Source organism: Mycteria americana, chromosome 6, assembly GCF_035582795.1.
Source record: "Mycteria americana isolate JAX WOST 10 ecotype Jacksonville Zoo and Gardens chromosome 6, USCA_MyAme_1.0, whole genome shotgun sequence".
NCBI classification, from domain to species: Eukaryota; Metazoa; Chordata; class Aves; order Ciconiiformes; family Ciconiidae; genus Mycteria; species Mycteria americana.
In genome coordinates, this window is record NC_134370.1 from 19,934,343 (window position 1) to 19,952,308 (window position 17,966).

At 39.7% G+C, this 17,966-nt stretch overlaps 1 protein-coding gene across 6 annotated transcripts in view; it reads right to left on the reverse strand.

Moving 5' to 3' along the window:
* PCGF5 (polycomb group ring finger 5) overlaps positions 1–17,966 on the reverse strand; it is a 125,131-nt gene that overhangs the window by 30,940 nt on the left and 76,225 nt on the right. For 4 of the 6 annotated variants that reach the window (XM_075504853.1, XM_075504857.1, XM_075504852.1 and 1 more), the window contains one exon: positions 8,671–8,979. In XM_075504853.1, the coding sequence (XP_075360968.1) occupies positions 8,671–8,782 (112 nt within the window). In that variant the 5' untranslated portion in view covers positions 8,783–8,979. Of the gene's footprint in view, positions 1–8,670; positions 8,980–9,096; positions 9,212–9,512; positions 9,658–17,966 lie in introns of those variants that run through there. The other 2 variants (XM_075504855.1, XM_075504856.1) reach the window with 2 other exon arrangements.

Below are 17,966 nucleotides of genomic sequence, written 5' to 3' on the forward strand. Positions count from 1 at the left end.
AAGATTTTACAGTAAACAGATAAGAACATGACATTGCTCACCAAAAGGTGTCATCAATCTGCTCTGCAGTGCTCCCTTTGAATGAATATCCTGATTCTAAGCACAATTTCCAGCACCTTCGAGGAGCGTACCCTCATTTCAGGCACACAGCCCTGGGGAGTAACATGTAATAAACAAAAAGCCCTCTCACCTGTAGCTCGATAACAGGGTGCGAGCTTGGTCCCCTGAGCTCAGGAAGTGTCACAAGTGGGTCTCAGAGTCACAGATGAAGAAGGAGCATCACTTTCCCAAAGTTATACTTTTTGAACAGGCATTGCCATAAGACATAATGCTCTGTAAAAACATGTACTAAGGAGCATATAGAAACCCTACAGGTGTCCAGACCCAAATTACTTAAAAGCAACCACCAACACCATTCAAGTGCACAGACAGAATGTGATTAGCTGGGCAAACAACATAATGTAATATTCTCCAAAAATGGTCTTATCTTCAAACTCTAATTACTGTACCTTTACTTTTTTGACACTACCAGTAGTCCTGAAGATTGTCCAAAAACAATGTCTCCAGCTAAATCATGAGCATGCCATGACATTTGAATTGAAAAAAACCCAACAGTCAATAACACTAATTAATCTGAAATTCTGATACAGTGTTCATAAGAAAGCTAGGATGAAGTGAGCTTTTCTTTCTGAAATAGGCCATCCTGGTATCATGTAATTCATTTATCTTGCTCTTCTTAAGAAGTGAAAAATGAGCCAATTGTAAAAAGGTCCTACTCTAAACACATGACAGGAAAATCAAAACAGAAGACAATGTGGCACAAAACCATGATGGAGAAGGCTCTTTAATTGACAGTAATACGTATTGTAATCACTGTAAAAAATTAAAAATATTTCAAACAGAAGACCATATGCAGACATAGTGGCTAAACTGCATTTAAATTAATTTATTTATTTAAGCAGCCTAGAGATTTTTAGAAAGAAGATAGTCTAGAAAAGGAAATATTGACACGAATGGAAGTAGTTAACATTGTTGAAAATCGTATCTTCCCCCTTCATTAATGGAGGAGATGTCTTCTTCCTATCTATAAAAAACAAAAAAAACCCCAACAACAACAAACAGGACATTTTGGGGGCATGATTCTTCTATATTATTGAAGTAGAGAGCATCAAATCAATTAAATTGTAGAGATACTAGGTCTGTGTGAAGTGAACCAAAGGACTAAATAGGATTAACCTATTAAATCTGATGTCAGATATAGTAAAAGTCTGAAACGAGTCCTAGAATAAGCACTTCTTGGATGACTTCAATGAGAATGAAAATAACCATATTCTGCCCAAGCTTCTCAAGGAATCTGTGAAATATGCTACTGTCAATAGGACTCTTCAACTACAGCACCTGATATCTCGTAATCCTGGTATCTATATTGTGTTGAAGGTGGAGATGACACACTACTTCTGTCAGGAGAAAGTGTACAGATTAGTGGCGGGTGATGACAATCCTGATGAGAATCGCAAGGTTAAGAATCATCTGCTATCTGAGAAATTCCATTAGTTGGAGAACGTCAGTTTAACGAGTATGGGGAAAAAAGGCTGAGAGCTAGTATGATGATGAAATTGTGAAGTCTAACACAGTTGTGAATAATGACCATATGGAAATTCAGCTGAAAGTTGCTGAGGTAAGTAACATAAGGATTTGGTTTACTTTAGACCTCTTCTGACTTGACTTCACAGAAACTGAGCTTAGGGATAACTCTTTTTCAATGGAGAACTGCAAGTGAGATGGACTTCCTCTTCTGCTAACTCCTATAATAAAGGAAGGGGTTGGTCTTTCTTATTTTTTTTGTAAGCCTCCTGTCCGGTAGAAACAGCAGCATCTCTATGGAGTCGGTTTTTCTAACCTGACACCAATTTTAAATTATTGATAAAGAACAAAAAAAATTGGAAAAAATAGTAAAAATGTAATTAGTATTGGTCAGGAACTGATAAGCCTAACCCCTAACCTTCTCTTATTTGGGTAATTTTTCGCAATGAAGACTAAGAGGATTAGCACAAAAATTCTTCAAAAGGATTACCATTGGTTTCGTATCAATACCAGAGTGGTTTCTTTTTTTCTGTAAGCAATTAGTACTAGCCTCCTTCAGAAAACATTTCCCTGTGTTTTAAGAAAGCTATGTCTGAAATTCTTTGAAAGGAATTTAATTCCCTTCACTTGCTCTTGGGATCTCTGGTCTATTCACGTCAGAGAAGTTCTCAAAGTCTGTGATGAGATGACACTGATCTGACTGTTTTGAAAAGGACTCATTGATTTGTCTTGTAAAGATATTTTAAACTTGGCTTTGCTAGGCTTTTTGTTTGTTTTCCAAACTAAAGACAAATAGGACCTATCTGAGCTACGTCTTTCATTCGCATCTAGAAGAAATTTGAAATTATTACTGTTCAGAACCCCATGCCACAGGATAGGTAACACACACTTATTTAAAATCAGATGATCGGCTCCCCAAAACCTCCCAAATACTAAACACTGCTAAACATAAAGCCTGCTAAAATCCACAATAATGTAACTTGAAGAAATGTTTATTATATAAACCAATCTACGGAGAGGAACTGAGTTCCTCAGTCTGAATGTATTTATGTGCTTTCTTTATACCTTTTTTTGAGAGAAGATGGCACCATTGGAAGCCATGCGTGGTCCAAGAAAGGGACTAATGATTAATGAAGAGCTTAATCTCCAGTGTGAGAGAGGTCTTTGAGTAGAATATATAAAGACAAAACATCATAAGGAACCAAGAATCTTAAGCCAGTCCTATATGGATGTATTCCCTACCCCAACAAACATACAGATCTGGATCAAGTCTGTGTGCAGCAAGCTCAAATCACGAGGTCATCTTATACCATGAAGAACCCCTTGAAAGTGTAAATCAATACTGCAGTAATCTAAAACAACTTTTGCTTTTTCTCATGTAAAACTATGGTGCTATGAGGATTTGCCTGTCAAAACTAAATGTGATTACTGATAGCAATGTAAAAGTAAAAAATACACATAAATTCTAGCACTCAAAAATAATGAACTGATATGTGATACTCCTAGTAGGAGTAGGATCATCAACCAGTATTTTCAGATATGATAGGTATAATCATCCTCTCTTATTCTCAATATAAAACACTGAATATTTTTCAAAGCCCATCACTTTGAAGCTTCAGAGAATGGGATGAAGTCTAAGTATTGGGTGAAAAGGGTAGGGAAAAAGGGAATCTTTAAACACAAATTACAGATCTATTTAATTCACCACGTTAGAGGAGAAAAAAAAATGAAACCAAAACCCTTTAATGCTTCTGGTACAGCTTAACAAAATGACATGGTTTCACTTGCTTTACTGTAAGTCATGGTGTGGCAGCAAACAGGCAAAAGAAAACAGCTTAACCAAAATGTACACAGTTTGCAGAATTTTGAGGTATGTGCTACACGTGCCAGTGAAATGAGAACCTGAATTTCATGGTTGTACTATGACACTTCAGATGAGCCACGATAAAAGTTAAACTCACATAAGATGATTTACTACAGCTGATAAAAGTGCTTGTGTGACATATGCTAATTGGCTGGTAACCATAATATACTACACAATGCTACGTTTTCCAATACAGAGATATCTGGTTCACGCGTTCTATCAGATCTTTGTAATCAGCTGAAAAATACAGATACAAGTGTCAGGACTGTGCTGTATGTCATCTTAGGCAAACAAAACCAGCACATATCTTACGCCTATCTGCACACATATTGTTCAACAAGAAGACTCTTCCTAGGTTATTTTTAAAATGCTGATTAACAAGGAACCTAAATAAACCTTCATATTGCATTTTTTAAAGAAAATATTCTACAAGAGAAAGTTTAATTGGTTAATTGTAGGACAAATTCTTTGTCAGAACTCATCCTTTGAATTCTTCCAAGGATCTCCTCTCTCAAAGTTAGTCACTCTTTGATCCAGTGAGCAAAGGAGGGGCACAGGATATGCATAGCTAGTGGAACATCAAACCCATCTCAGTGATGGCACAGAGATGTAACAAGTCATTTGGTATGTTTAATGAAGTATTTAATTAGCTACCTTAAACCTGCTTTAAAAGCACTTACTTTTACGGAAAGTATCTGCATAAAAACAGGACAGAAAACTTAAATATACTTAACCGCCCTTCTCAGAAACTATACATGTGAGACTACTCCACTGTTAATTACAATTACCAGACACAGTCAGACTGGATTCCCTTCTGTTAAAAAAGGAGAGATAATTTCAGTATGTGGTGATCAAGAAAGACTTTTTGGGTTGAAATCTTCTATTTCAAAATAAGACAGATCTGCTAACCTTTAAGACGTGCTACATGCCATTGACTGAAGCTTCTGCAGGAGAAGGAGTATGAAAGCAGCTCAGCTTGCTTGTCTGAGAGGGGGAAATTTTGCTGCAGTAAAGTTCTTTTGGGATCTCCTGGTGAGAGCATAAGGTTTTAGCAAAATCTGAAAAACACTCTGGTTGCAAGATTATTGGTTTGATATTGAAAATTACATCTCTGGTCATTTTCCTGCGTGGAAGGACATTTCTGAAAGTTCCTAGATTGCACTGGTTGACAATTTCTTAAGGTAAATACTATAGAGACCAACTAGGAGTAATGCACCACTTGATCTGCTGTTCATAAACGGGAAAAACTGGTGATGAATACAGCCACAGATGGCAGCTTGCCTTGCAGTGACCACAAGATGACAGAGTTCAAGATCTTGAGGAAGGATATAAAGTTAAACAGCAGTTAGGTTCTGAACTTCAGGAGATGGGACTTCAGCTCGTTTAAGCAATTACTAGTCAGATTTCCCAAGGAGGCTATCATCAGAAAGAAAGGTACTTAGGAGAGCTGGCTGGTTTTTTTTAAAGAAAATTTATTTAGACCTCAAGAGCTAACCACCCCATTGTACAGGGAATTTTGTCAGAACTGCTTAGTGCAAAAGAACTGCTTGGTGCACAAGCTTCCTAATTAATATGCAAAAATAGAGCCTATCAGAAGTGGAAACAAGGATGGGAAACAAAAGGATATAAAATCATTGCTCTGGCACTTAGGGACGAAATTAGGAAAGCCAAAGCCCAGCCATAGCTAAAACTAATGAGGGACATAAGGGGATTCTGCAAGTAGGCTAGTAGCTCAAGAAGTTCAGATAAAATGCGGGTCTGTTACTGAATGGGGGAAATGACTCAGGAATAGATTATATAGAAAGGTTTGAAGTCCTCAATATCTTTTTTGCCTTGGTCTTCACAGGCAGAGCCTGATCCCAGACCTCCATGCATACCAGCATGATTTGGGAAGGGGAGGGATGACCAGCAGCCAGGGAGCAGCAGGTGAGGGCCTACTGAGAAAAGCTGGATGCATTCAAATCTATAGGCCAGGTAGGATTCACTAAGCTGAAAGCTTATCGCCATAATCATGCTGATTATGGGAGGTGCCTGATGACTGGAAAAGGGTAGTGTGTTACACCCACCTTTAAGAAAGATGGGAAGGAAGACCCAGGTAACTATAGCTAAACAGTCTTCCCCAGCGCCCTGGAAAGATGGCAGATCACATCATGTCCCTTGGAATCAATTTCCAACTATGTGAGGGACAAAAACGTAATCAGGAATAGGCAATATCGATTTACCAAAAGTGAATCATAGTTGAGGCTAGTAGGTGATCTAATAACAGCCTATGCCATTTGAGTAGCAGTTACAGAAGTGACGCAGCCCAGCTCTTCTTGGTAGTGGCAAAGAGTATCACAAGGAGCAGTGGCCACAAGTTGTTGTTTGGTAGGATATGAAAAACTTTTTCACGAGGTAAATAGCGTAGCACTGGAAATGGTTACTGAGAGAGGCTGTGGAGACTCCATGCTTGGAAATGCACAACTCAACTATACAGAGCCATGGCTTGACCTGGTATAGTGTTGGCAACTAACCTGCCTCATGCATGAAGTTGGCCTAGACAACCTCCAGATGTCCCTTCCAACCAACATTTCTACGATTGTGTAAACAGTCTGATATTTTTTAGGACACTAAAGAATGTTCCTGAGGAAAGTTTATTTTCCAAGTTTTGTAAGCGCATACTGTATCAAACAATGGAGTGACTGAGGAGACAGGTGGACATACCCTTTAGCTCACCTCTAGCCTGCTTCAGCCAGTAGTTCTTAATCATCCTTTACAACTATGTAACAGACTAGAAAAAAAGGTCTCAGTCCATAAGACCAAACCATTCTGTTGCAAGTAGCAAAAAAGAAACAAAGTACTGAATTTGCACAATAATTAATTATTTTGCAGTAATATAAGCATTTCTTTCCCAACAAAGATAGGAAAGTTTGTACTGCTGATGCCCATGTTGCACTTACTCTTCCCAGTAAATGGTGGAGTTGTCTGTCCAACGTTTCCAAAAACCCCATCAGAAACAACTTTTATTAAAAAGGCACACATTTCTCAGAGCAGAACTTTACTACTTAACATTTTTCAGCAATACAGAAGATGTGAATTAACTGCTGATTTGGTTACTACTGATCACATTAGTTCCTCTATGATCACTGGAGACCATCTATGTCAATACATGCTTTTCATCTTGTCCAGAGTAATACATTGTACTCCCAGTATCTAATGAATTTAGGCTGCTTCTTAAACCGTTAATATCTGCAGATTTTGATCATTTGTGCAACACTGTTTTGAATTACGGCAATTAGTAGTACAAGACAAATACCAAAGGACAGTTAAAATCGTTGTATTTTGTGGTAACTATTTGAATACGACTGAAGAACCATACCCGTACTTCAAACAAACAAACAAAAGTTTAAATATTTTCTAAAAACCAGAGTGTAAAATAATTTATCAGAGTATCTTCCTGAATTCTGCCACATACAGATCACCTTTTCCTCTACAGACATAAGACCTCCATAGCACCACCTGAAGTTTTTCATTTTCCTTTCCATCACTGTAAGCTTCATATTTTGGCAACTAAACTTTGCTTTAAAGAAACACCACCTTCTTTCCTGCAGTTGTACTTAATGTTCCAAACACGTGGCAGCTTTTCTGTGAGGAGACCTGTGCAACTATATGGCAGCTCAGTAAAATTCATGTGCGCTAATCTGGGGACTAGGCAGTAGCAGAGCTGTCTCAGTGAAGAGCTCACAATCTACAAGTGAACAAAAGAAACAGATGCTGCCGAGAAAAAAATGCTCCTTCTGCCATTATTGTTTTGTAATGGGAGCAAAAGTAAATAAACAAATAAATTATCTAAACAGAAAGATACCATAATAAAAACAATTTTTTTTCTAAGTCTGAGCTGATTTCTGATGCAACCTTTTTCCCTCACCCCAAGCTTTTAAAAGTTACTACTGTTCATTAAACTTCAACCATAAAAAAGTAACTAATCCTGGAATTTTTCCATTTTCTTTAAAGGGAAAGATAATTTAATAATAGCTAATATACCTCTCTCCCTCCTGCTTTATTTCAAGTTCTTATAAGGACACTTTGCTTAACTTCTCTCCTCCTGAACTTACATTCCTTTACCAAGTAACCCAAAACAGATGAATAATACCACAAAACACATTATAATCCTTAGCTGATATTAGCTGTGGAAAAAGTCAGTTCAACACTATTTTTTCTCAAAAACTAAACTAAAAAAAAAAATTTATAATGGTAAACAATATTATCTTTGTACTATGAACACCATATAGGAACGATATATTTTAATTCTCTATGTGCTTGATACACTAGGGACATAAAACTATAACGTAAAAATTAACAGTAAAGATAATAACAACTGCAAGAACAACACCACGCAGAAATGACAGGAAATACTAAGACAAGGCTTTTAAATGATATTTATTAAAGGTTTAAAAATGGGAAATCTACCAGAAAGCATATAGTTCCCCTTACTCTTCTTTTAGAAGAATTCAAATTTTATTTGGAAAGACACCAAATTCTCAAGAAGGTCCAAGCAAATGATCTTCTATTCAGGAATAAATGTAAAAAATTCAAGCGTGTAAGTAACTTAGCTAGTGGAAGTCAGCTGACTGAGTTTGATAGGACCATTCATATGTTTAATATAATTCATACACACAAATGTTTTAGAAGTATTAGGAGCATAAGACAACCTGAATAATTTTCCTGAGTCAGTTTCATTCAAAGAGATCTACTCCCCAAACAAGTATTTTGCCAACTTTCAAGTATTTCTATGCATTGTGCCATGGAACGCATTACAGAGAGATGTGAGCCAGTTCTGACCAAACTGGTGTATCCATCATGCACGCTGCCAACAGATACATTGACTTAAGTTTCAAAAGCAGAGTTATATTATCAAAATACCACACCCGACCCAATGATCGTACTTGAGATCAGCCAGGCCACAATGATACATGTTTGGTGCTAGAGCCAGCACAATCACCACTAGCTTGGGGGAAAGAAAAGGGGTATCTTCATTCTGCAAGGTGTTAAGCAGAGTTGACACGCCCTCAAGATGACCCAAATGGCAGACCAGTGTCTAGGAAACTCCACCAGAAACCGCACAGCATTTCATTGAATGCTTCAGAAGTAAACAAAAACGGGCACAGAGATCATATTAGACACGAAACACTTCAAGGAAGTATCACTTGTGAAGGAGGGATATTTTGCAAAGCACTACTTACAGGTATGGAGGCACTCAGTAACTGTAGTTGGCTTGATGAGATAGCCTTTACAGATATAGCAGGTGATGTGAGGATTGAAATCTTTCACCAAGTGCTTCCTCTGAGTAGCCATTCGTGGGGTAGGAAATGCTGGCAGAGTACTCGGGCCAGAGGAGCAAGTCTGAGAGGCGTCGATGCCCGCGGTTCACAAGAGCTGCGGCGCTGCTCTGTGCAACTGGACTTCTCCAGGCATTTGCTCTTAATTCTGGAGGTCTCACAGGGACACGGCTCGTAGCTCCTGCTCCTGTGCCAGGCGAGTCATTTTCCTACCTGTAACACACGTGGAAAGAGAGAGGAGCGTAAGCCTGGCAGCACAACACCGGTGACGATGCCCCGGAGGACAAGTGTCGCCATGAACTTGGCAGGGGCACCCGGGTTATTCTTTACATAACAGCAGCTGTGCGCCCGGCAGCCGAGGTCCGAGGCAGCGCCCCTGCCCCCGCCGGGCTCCGGCCGCCAGCGGGACAAGTTGCCGGGCGCCGCAGGGCCGCGGTGACAGGTGCCGGGGCCGCTGGCCAGCCCCGGCGGGGTCCGCGGCGCCCCGCTGCCCGCCCGGCACACCCCCGCCGAGGCGAGGCGAGGCGAGGCGAGGCGAGGCGCGCCGCGGTCCCCAGGCCTCGGAGGGCCCCCGCGGGGAGGAGCCCTCCCCACCGTCCCGGCCCCGCGGGAGCCCGCCGGCAGGAGAGGGCGGCGGGCGGGGCGGCTCGGCGGCGGCCGGGCTCTTCCCCCCGCTGGCCCGACTCCTGTCCCTCCCCCCCGCGCACCTGCGGCGCCTCCGCCCCCGCCTCGGCCCCCCGCCGTACCTGGCGCAGCCCGGCGGCCTCGGGCGGGCGGCCGCCCAGCGAAAGAGAAAGGGAAACGGCGTGCGCCTCCCACCCCCGTCGAGCCCTCCCTCCTTCCCTCCCCGCCAGGCTGCCGCGGCCGGTCCCAGGGCGGGCGGGACGGGCGCGCAGGCGCTGCTCCCCGGCCGAGCCCTGCTGCGCCGCGGCCCGCAGCGCCGCTCCGGGGCGGGAGCCGCCGGGAGCCCCTGAGCGGCCCCGCCGCCCGGGCACCGGGGCGGGCGGAGGGGAAAGGGGCGGGCGGCCGCGGAGGTGAGGTGGAGGGCAGGCGGGAGCGGAGCGGAGCGGAGGCGCTGCCGGGCACAGGTAAGCGCAGGAGCGGCCGCAGCGCAGCCCGCACCCCCAGCCCGCTCCCAGCGGCCCGTCACTCGCCCGCTTCGGCCCTCACACCGCTTCTTAAAAATAACTTCAGCTTCTGCCCGTGGAAGGGTGAAACTTAAACCCATTTTGCGTTCCTCAGGAGGAAGTACTAAACCACTGGACTAAGTTAGGCCCAAATCCTGTGAACACTCAGACGTGTTATATGTGCGCTTCCCTCTAAGACGGACGACTAGCCAGAGAACGAGTAAGCACGAGTGAGCGCCGCCTCCGTGGTTCAATGCATCTGCTTTTTGCCGCCCTGTTCACAGAAATGCACCCTATTACCAGGAAATTATCCATAAAACTAAGGCTGCCTTAAGTGTATTTTTCAATTGCACTATTTCTAGAAAATTTCTTCTGCTCTCCTTTTAACAATAATAACAGAAATATAAGGAGGCATTTCCTCTATTAGCTGCAATACCATCACATTACCTGTGACTGTGCTAGGTCTTTGCTTTTCCATTCTGTATTTGAAATAAATACTCATTGTGCATTGGTCCTCCAGTACAGTCTCCCTTTCATCCTTGGGTATGTGCTGCAACAGCAGAAGGCTTTAATAACTTAGGCCTGCTCCTGCCATCCATTCCTGCTTCTGGAATATTTACCCTCCAGTAGATCTCCGTTTACATCAATTCAATCGCCAGGCTGAGTCAGGTGGATTAAAAGCTGTTACAATTAAAGTTCCAGTGCAGTGGTGAATGCATTATAAACCTGACACAGAGTAATTCAACAGAATGTGCATAATTTTTCCTGATAAAATGTTCATCTTGTATGCGATTATTTCTCCACAACATGAACAAAAGTTTATAAAGCTAAAAATCTTTTGAAGCAGCATGTGGTATAGTTTAACAAAAAGTTGTGTTTTGATGGTTTTGGCCTTCTGTTGTTAACCACTGTTTGCATTATTATACCATCAAGCACACACTGCCAAGTCAAAGGTTAGAGAACGCTAAACTCTAACAGAGAAAGTAGACAACATATATTTATATATATCAAAGTAGACTATATATATCTCATGGGAATACTTTAATTAGTAGTCACATTCTGTCAGTTTAGCAGAAGTTGACATTTTTCAGAATGAGCATGAGAGTCGCCCTGCTTGAATGTAGACTAAACATGATACAGCATTATTAAACTTACATACGTGCATTTAAAACAAGCAACTGCTGATGCCTTCCTGGCTGTTTTGAAATTACTGCATCTGGTAAGATTTATTTTAAAAATAAACTGGATTCTAAGTGAGATTTCAAAGCATAGTCTATCAAGTGTCCCTATTGGAAAAAAAAAAAATTCTAAACAAATTTATCAGCTAGGCTCATGTTTAAGCCATAATGGATACACAATGTTCTATTCAAGCGCATTAAAAACACAAAAACAAAATACTGCGTAGCCCATACAGTAATAATTGCAGAGCAGTTGTGATACTTGCAAACATACTCAACTGGTACAGATTCCCACAAGCCATACTGAAGTCCCTCTTTTCAGGACTACCAGTCCCATGCCAGGTAAGTGACAGTGTACATGGCAAATTCTTGCCTCATCTCTCCACAGTGTAGGAGCTCGGTCCTGCTGGTACCAAGCTGTATTTATGAGATGCTGAGTGCCCTTAATTCTCACTGAACATGATGCAAGCTGAGGCATTCAGCACCTTTCAAGATGACAACGTAAAGAACAAATGAGAAGCAGTGCAGGAGAAGCTCTCATTTCATTATCAGAGTAAAGTAGTATAACAAAAATCCTTAAATACTTACTCCTACTTTATACCATGAAGAAGCAAATTATGTTAATAAATGCTTATGAATTAATTATTATTTCAAAGGTAATTAACTCCTAGCATTGCATACAACAGGTTTATTTAAAAATATAGGGCCATATAAGTGATGTGAGTATTCTGATCTACTTACAGCAGTTAAAAGGTAACAGAGGAATAGTGTTTGAATCAAACAAGGTCGTCATTTTCATCTTATGAGAGAAACAGAATTAACAAAACAAACTGAGCTAGTCAGGCTAAATATATATCACATATTAGTGACAGCAAACGTGGTTTACAGAGAGGGTGATTATAGCCCTGAACTCAGTGATGAAAATACAGCTGCTCTCATTTTACCGTGTTTCTTAAACTTCTGACTTTCCTATCGACTGGCTTGTACTCAGCAGTTCTCAGTGTCCTCTAACACAGTAGTTACTTTTTTAAAAAACTAAGTCCTTTTTTACATATATAAGCTCGTCTAACACATAGAAAATAAAGACTGCTTTCTAAGCATTATCGAAGTAGAGGAGTATTTTGTTGAAATCCCGGAGGAACTACTGGATCATCCTAATGTGAAACAGAGTAATTCTTTACATTTAATGTGAATAAAATGTATCTTTTTAAAGGAACAGCCAGGACACATACGAACTTGTGAACTCCAAGGATTTCATTAATTTTACGCATTAATGCAGCCCCAACATTTTTGAAAAATACCAATGTTTGATGTCAGTTCTCAAGTAAATTTCAGAGAGAAAATAAACATTGGTCAATACAGCCAAGTTCTCAGTAACATCTGAAATGAGCGAGTAATTCTAATTCTGCAAGTAGATCCACATGAGTACAACCTTACATCCCTATGGAGCTACACTGGAGTCTGTTTCTAGGCAAATCTCCAATTACCCTCCAGTTATCCTAAGAGTTACTTGTATTTTGTAGATGGAAGAATTACTGGAACACATCTGGACCAGGAAAATAATGAAAAAAATCCCTAGTTTTCTTAATAGACATTGTGGAGCAATCTGAATGATATTTAGAGGGAAGCCACAGCATTTACCTCCACTGAATACTGAGTCTCTAGACATCTGGTGGAAATGCCATCTTATGACTTTTAAAATCTTGAAAACTTCACAGAATTGCTTAGGTTGGAAAAGACCTCCTGAGATCACATAGTCCAACCCCTCTGCTCAAGCAGGGTCAGCTAGAGCAGGTTGTCCAGGACTGTGTCCAGTTGGGTTTTGAATATCTCCACAGATGGGGACTGCACCACCTCTCTGGGCAATCTGTTCGAGTTTTGACCACCCTCAGAGTAAAAAAATGTTTTCTTGTGATCAGAAATGTTTTCTTGTGATGTGTCTCAACCCTTGGCAATCCTCATTGTGGAATTTTTTCCTTAGGTCCGGTTGGAATTTCCATGCTGCATCTTGTGTACTTTCCCATATGTATGAATAATTTACTAGCAGCAAGTCAACTTAACTCTTACTGTCATTATCACTGTCTTTGCCATTATCTTGGGATCATGCATCATATTTCTTTGCTTTTTAGGCAAAGAGTAGTAACATTGTTTATCGTATAAACAATATTACTAGGCTCAGTGTGAAGACTGTCTTTGATTTGATAGGAAATTATAGGAATTAGGCTATTCTTTATCCCCATCTCTTATTTGTGAAAATGATCAGCAATGAGGTTTTGCATTTCTACTGTGAGGGCTTTTTTTCATCCCTACTGAGCTCTACATAAGATGCTGTACATTAGCACATAATAGCACTTCTGGGATATATATAGCATTTCTTTCTTTATGCTTACTCTTCTTTTATAGTCTAAAGTAAAGTAGCAAAGCAGGTTGCAAAATGCTAACATCTGTATTATTATGCCATTGACCAGTAAGTAAACAAGACAAATGCATTCAAGAGTAAGGTAAAATTGTGTCACAAAGTGTTCCAACTTTGTTGGACTAATTTCAAGCAAATTTTAAAAAGTAAGAGAAATCGTAAAGTCAGGTCCTACAGGTTTTATAATAATTGGCTGCTAGTAAAGGAGAGGGAATAAAATTAGTGACTCTACCAAGGGTAAGATGAGCAGATATGTATTGTTAAACATTTCCTTGGCACACTAAAATACTGATCAGCCATAGCACATACTATCTCTTCACAGTCACAGAAACACAGAAAACAAGTAAGGAACAAGGCCATAGCAGTGGGAGAGGGAGATTGCCACTGCAAGAAAAAAAAAATCACAACTGTGGAATAAAATTGACTGGAAATTGTCACTAGCATGAAGGAGACAATTTAACTTCAGCCACTTGTATGCAGAGGTTGAAGTGAAAAAATAGCTGGGTTTGAACATATTATTAGCTGACCATTAAACATACTGAGGGAAGATCTTGTGACCAGCTTGACATACCTCTCTGTGAATAACAGATTTAAGAACTGTGGTTACAGTCTTCAGGGGTATTGCAAATTTAAAAATACCAACCTATCATAGCAGAATTCAAACTATTCAGCTGAAAGCAGCTGTAGATTTAAGAATTAAGTGCGATGGGCATATTTTTAGAAAGTATTTTCCTTATGATGCCTTGATTATTTTGTCACTATTTTGTATTTTTCTTTTGAAGAATAGTTTTAATAGGCATGATTGTATGCATCAGACACAAACGTCTCCAGAAACCTCCCAGAAAAAGTGGGACAAACTTCTAAAATATTAGTGACCAAATTCTCTATTCAGTTACTCTACTGTCCAACTGTGTGAACTGTGATCAGCTGTTGCTTTCTGGTTTGTCGGGTTTTTTTAAGCACAGTAAAGGTACAGTATAAACTGCCACATAGACAAGCTGATTCTTGATGCGAGAATGACCTAACTGACATTATTTTGGCTTCAAAGGCAAAAATTCTTCATTATGGTGTAGAGCCTTGCATTGTGCCACAACAATTTTTTTTCTTTTCTTCATACGTAATTGATTTTTGGTGAAGAGGGGTTTGCCTTTGAACCATCAGAGATTGCTCACAGTGAGTGATGCAACAGCAGGAAGTATACAAGATGTGCAATCAAGAGGCTTCTGTGCCTCCATTTGCCTGTGTGCTTGGTTTCAAAACAATGATCTGCAATGGAGTTAGAACCTCTAGGCAACTAAAATACTGGTGGTATCCTTAGCATCTCCTAGTTTTGTCTTATGGCACACTGTAGTTTCCATGCACTTTGGTCTCCTGTACTACATCGCCTTTAGTTTTTTATAGGGTATTGAAAAAAATGTTTTGTGGTTCGTGGTATGTTCTCTAGGCTGAAATGGAGCAGGCATTATTTCACAGTTGTCTGCAATTGTGGGGAACCACAGAGAATGACCAAAGTAATCTTTTACAGTCCTATGTTTTATATAAATTTATAGCAATTCTGTATAAGTACTTAGGCAAGTAACGGTCACACATTTTGGTAACAGCTTAAAGAAGACCGCATAATTTGAAACAACCCACCTTGGTTCTAAATCAGCTGCTGTCCATGCACCACAAAGATCTTGCATCTTCAGAATTACTTTTTTGGTCTCTGGCCAGTTATTTCACTTCCACTGCATAGTTTGTTAGACTTCCTCTGAACTTATGGAAATCACACCTGTGTTGCCATTTCTATTACTGTATAATTTCTAATACTTCTTAACTACTTTACCTGTATTGCTATCTGATTATATGCTTCTGCCAGTTCAGTTTCCTTTTACTCTGCTCTCTGCAGTAGTATCACCTGCTTATTCTGTGGCTTTTCCAGAGAAAATCTACTCAGGAATTAATGCTATTTCAAGTCTCCCTGCTACTGCACAATGGAAAGAAATAAATCAATCAGTGACAATCAGAGCCACATTATCAGAAAAACTCCAGTGGTATAACATGCACAGGCCAGCCTGAATATAGCTGTTGTGTACATGGGCAAGACTACATCTCCTCCACGGATTTCCAGGATCTGTTGGTCATGGGGTAAACACTTTGCTAACTCTATGTATGTATCCTTCCAGGGGAAAAGTACCTCTATACCAGTATAATCACAGGTTTCAAGTTTTCTAATCGGGTCTCAATGAAGTCTATGCTTTTCCACAAGACATCCTAATGGCTATTTGCTATAATTCAATTACTTGGGTTTTCTAAAATCCTTGTTTCTGTCAGCATTATATTGCTTCTTCCATTCTATACTGCATTTTATATATATTATATATATAAATATCTATTATATATAATAGATTTTTTTTTTCACTCTTTTTTTCCCTGAAAATATCAAAGCCACTTACATCAACATATACAGCTCAGCTAAAAAATAATGTGAAGTGTTCAAATAGTTTTATAAGAGTGTCATCTTTCAATCTCTGGGAAATGGAAAACAAACTCTAAGAACCCTCCAATGACTCCCGCTAAAATTGTTACTAACAGATTTTGTTTCTTACAGTTGAAAACTGGCAGGAATGCAAATCAAATTTTATCACACATGTCAAACAGCTTCACAATTATGCAATCAACTTGCACTGCAAATTAAAAACAAGATTGCTACTAGATCTTAAGTCAAAACAAATTTAAAACTCCAATAAGCTCAGCAAAAGCAATTCTCAAGAAGTCTACTCATGCCCGTTATGATGGCAGAACCGGCAAACAAAGAGGCTTGAAAGGAAATAGAAAAGTAGCAACCAAATTGCCTCATCTTTTACAAGACAAATTGATGACATTCACAATGTCTTGGGGAGTTAACTACCCTACGTCAATCGATTTTCAACAGGAGTTCTGTTTCCAGCTCTCTCAAGAATAAAACCTTTAACTTAATAATACAATGTTGGATGGACTCCATTTCATTTGAACTGCATGGGAAGACCCTCATTCATGGGAACCTTCACTTTGTCTGCCAATTAAAACAGTAGGCTTCATTGGAGGAAACCTAATACAGATACTTGTGAATTTCATTTTTAACTTGTAGAATAAATAATGTTTTTTCTGGATGAAGTAAGAGAAAATAGGGGCAGACCAAGATACTCCAGCCTTAGCGTCACAGCCTCATATGATCTTTTTTGACAGCAATTTAGCATATATAGAGATTTAAACTCTGTGCAGCCCCATGTTCCATGTGATCTAGTCCATCCAATCATATGACCATAGTCACAGCTAAATTTCGCCTACTGAGTTAGATAAAAGATGTTCTCTTCACCTTTCCCTAAGAATAAGCAAAAATACAAGTTTTTTATGTATTTTGGATGTTTGTAACAGTTCACATTAACGAATGAGAGTCACTCCATATAACATTTTACTGAAAGCCTTATCTTGAAATATTAATAATTTTTATCCAATATACTAATGGAAAAAGATTAAGCCAAACTGATACTTTTAATTGATTCTTCATTTGAATAATACTCCAGTTTTAGGGACAGACAAGCTCAGGATTCTAGCCAGAAGCTATTCTCAAGTGAACAATCACTCCTCAGCCCATAACTTGGCATCATGTGCCAGTTCTGCAGTCGCATTAGCTTAGGAAGTTGACAGTGCTGGTTTCCCAACTTTAGTCCCATGACTGCAGTAAATCAGAAAAGTTTGCATAAGTGGTGCCTGTGCCTGACATTATCATCACTGAATTTTCTAAAGAAAAGATGTATAAAACAATTCTCAAGTATGCAAAAAAAGTTGAATTTTTTTTTTTCAATTACAAAATCATGGCCTTCAGACTCTGCCTGCATGTAAACAGCGTATTCGGGGTTGATGTGCATTTAATCAGATTGAGCACAAAATCAACCAAAAGCTGTGAGACTATGTTTACCATCCCTGCATCTTAAGCTTCCTTTTTGTAATGCTTGGAAGTCTGGGTTCAGCATGTGGCTTTTAGCTGAGTAGGCTATGGCAGTTTGGACTCTCTTTTTAGGCTCTGGACAGAGCAGGGCTGAGTCCCTCCCAGAATACAAAGAATATAAACAATCCTGCTTTTAAAAAGCTGTACTGTCTGCAGAAGTTCATTCTCACATTACTAACTCGTCCAGTCTCATCAACTAGACAGGATCATGAACTATTTTGCTAGGAAATTCTGTAGGAAGAAAATGATGGTAAGAAATGTAGGTAATACTTCAGATTACATGCTTTTGAGTCTAAGAAATCAGTTCTTAAGTACACTAGGGCAGGCAAAGCCCTTCTAAAGATGCAGTTGTCTGAATAAAACAAAATAATGTCTGTTTTGGTCCTTAAATATCTAATGGCACTTACTGAGAAGGTCGGACATGCTCAAATTGGATCATTCTATTAAGATTCTTGCTTTATATTTAGAAAAACAGATCTTTATTTCCTCTTCAAAAAGCTGTCATTTAG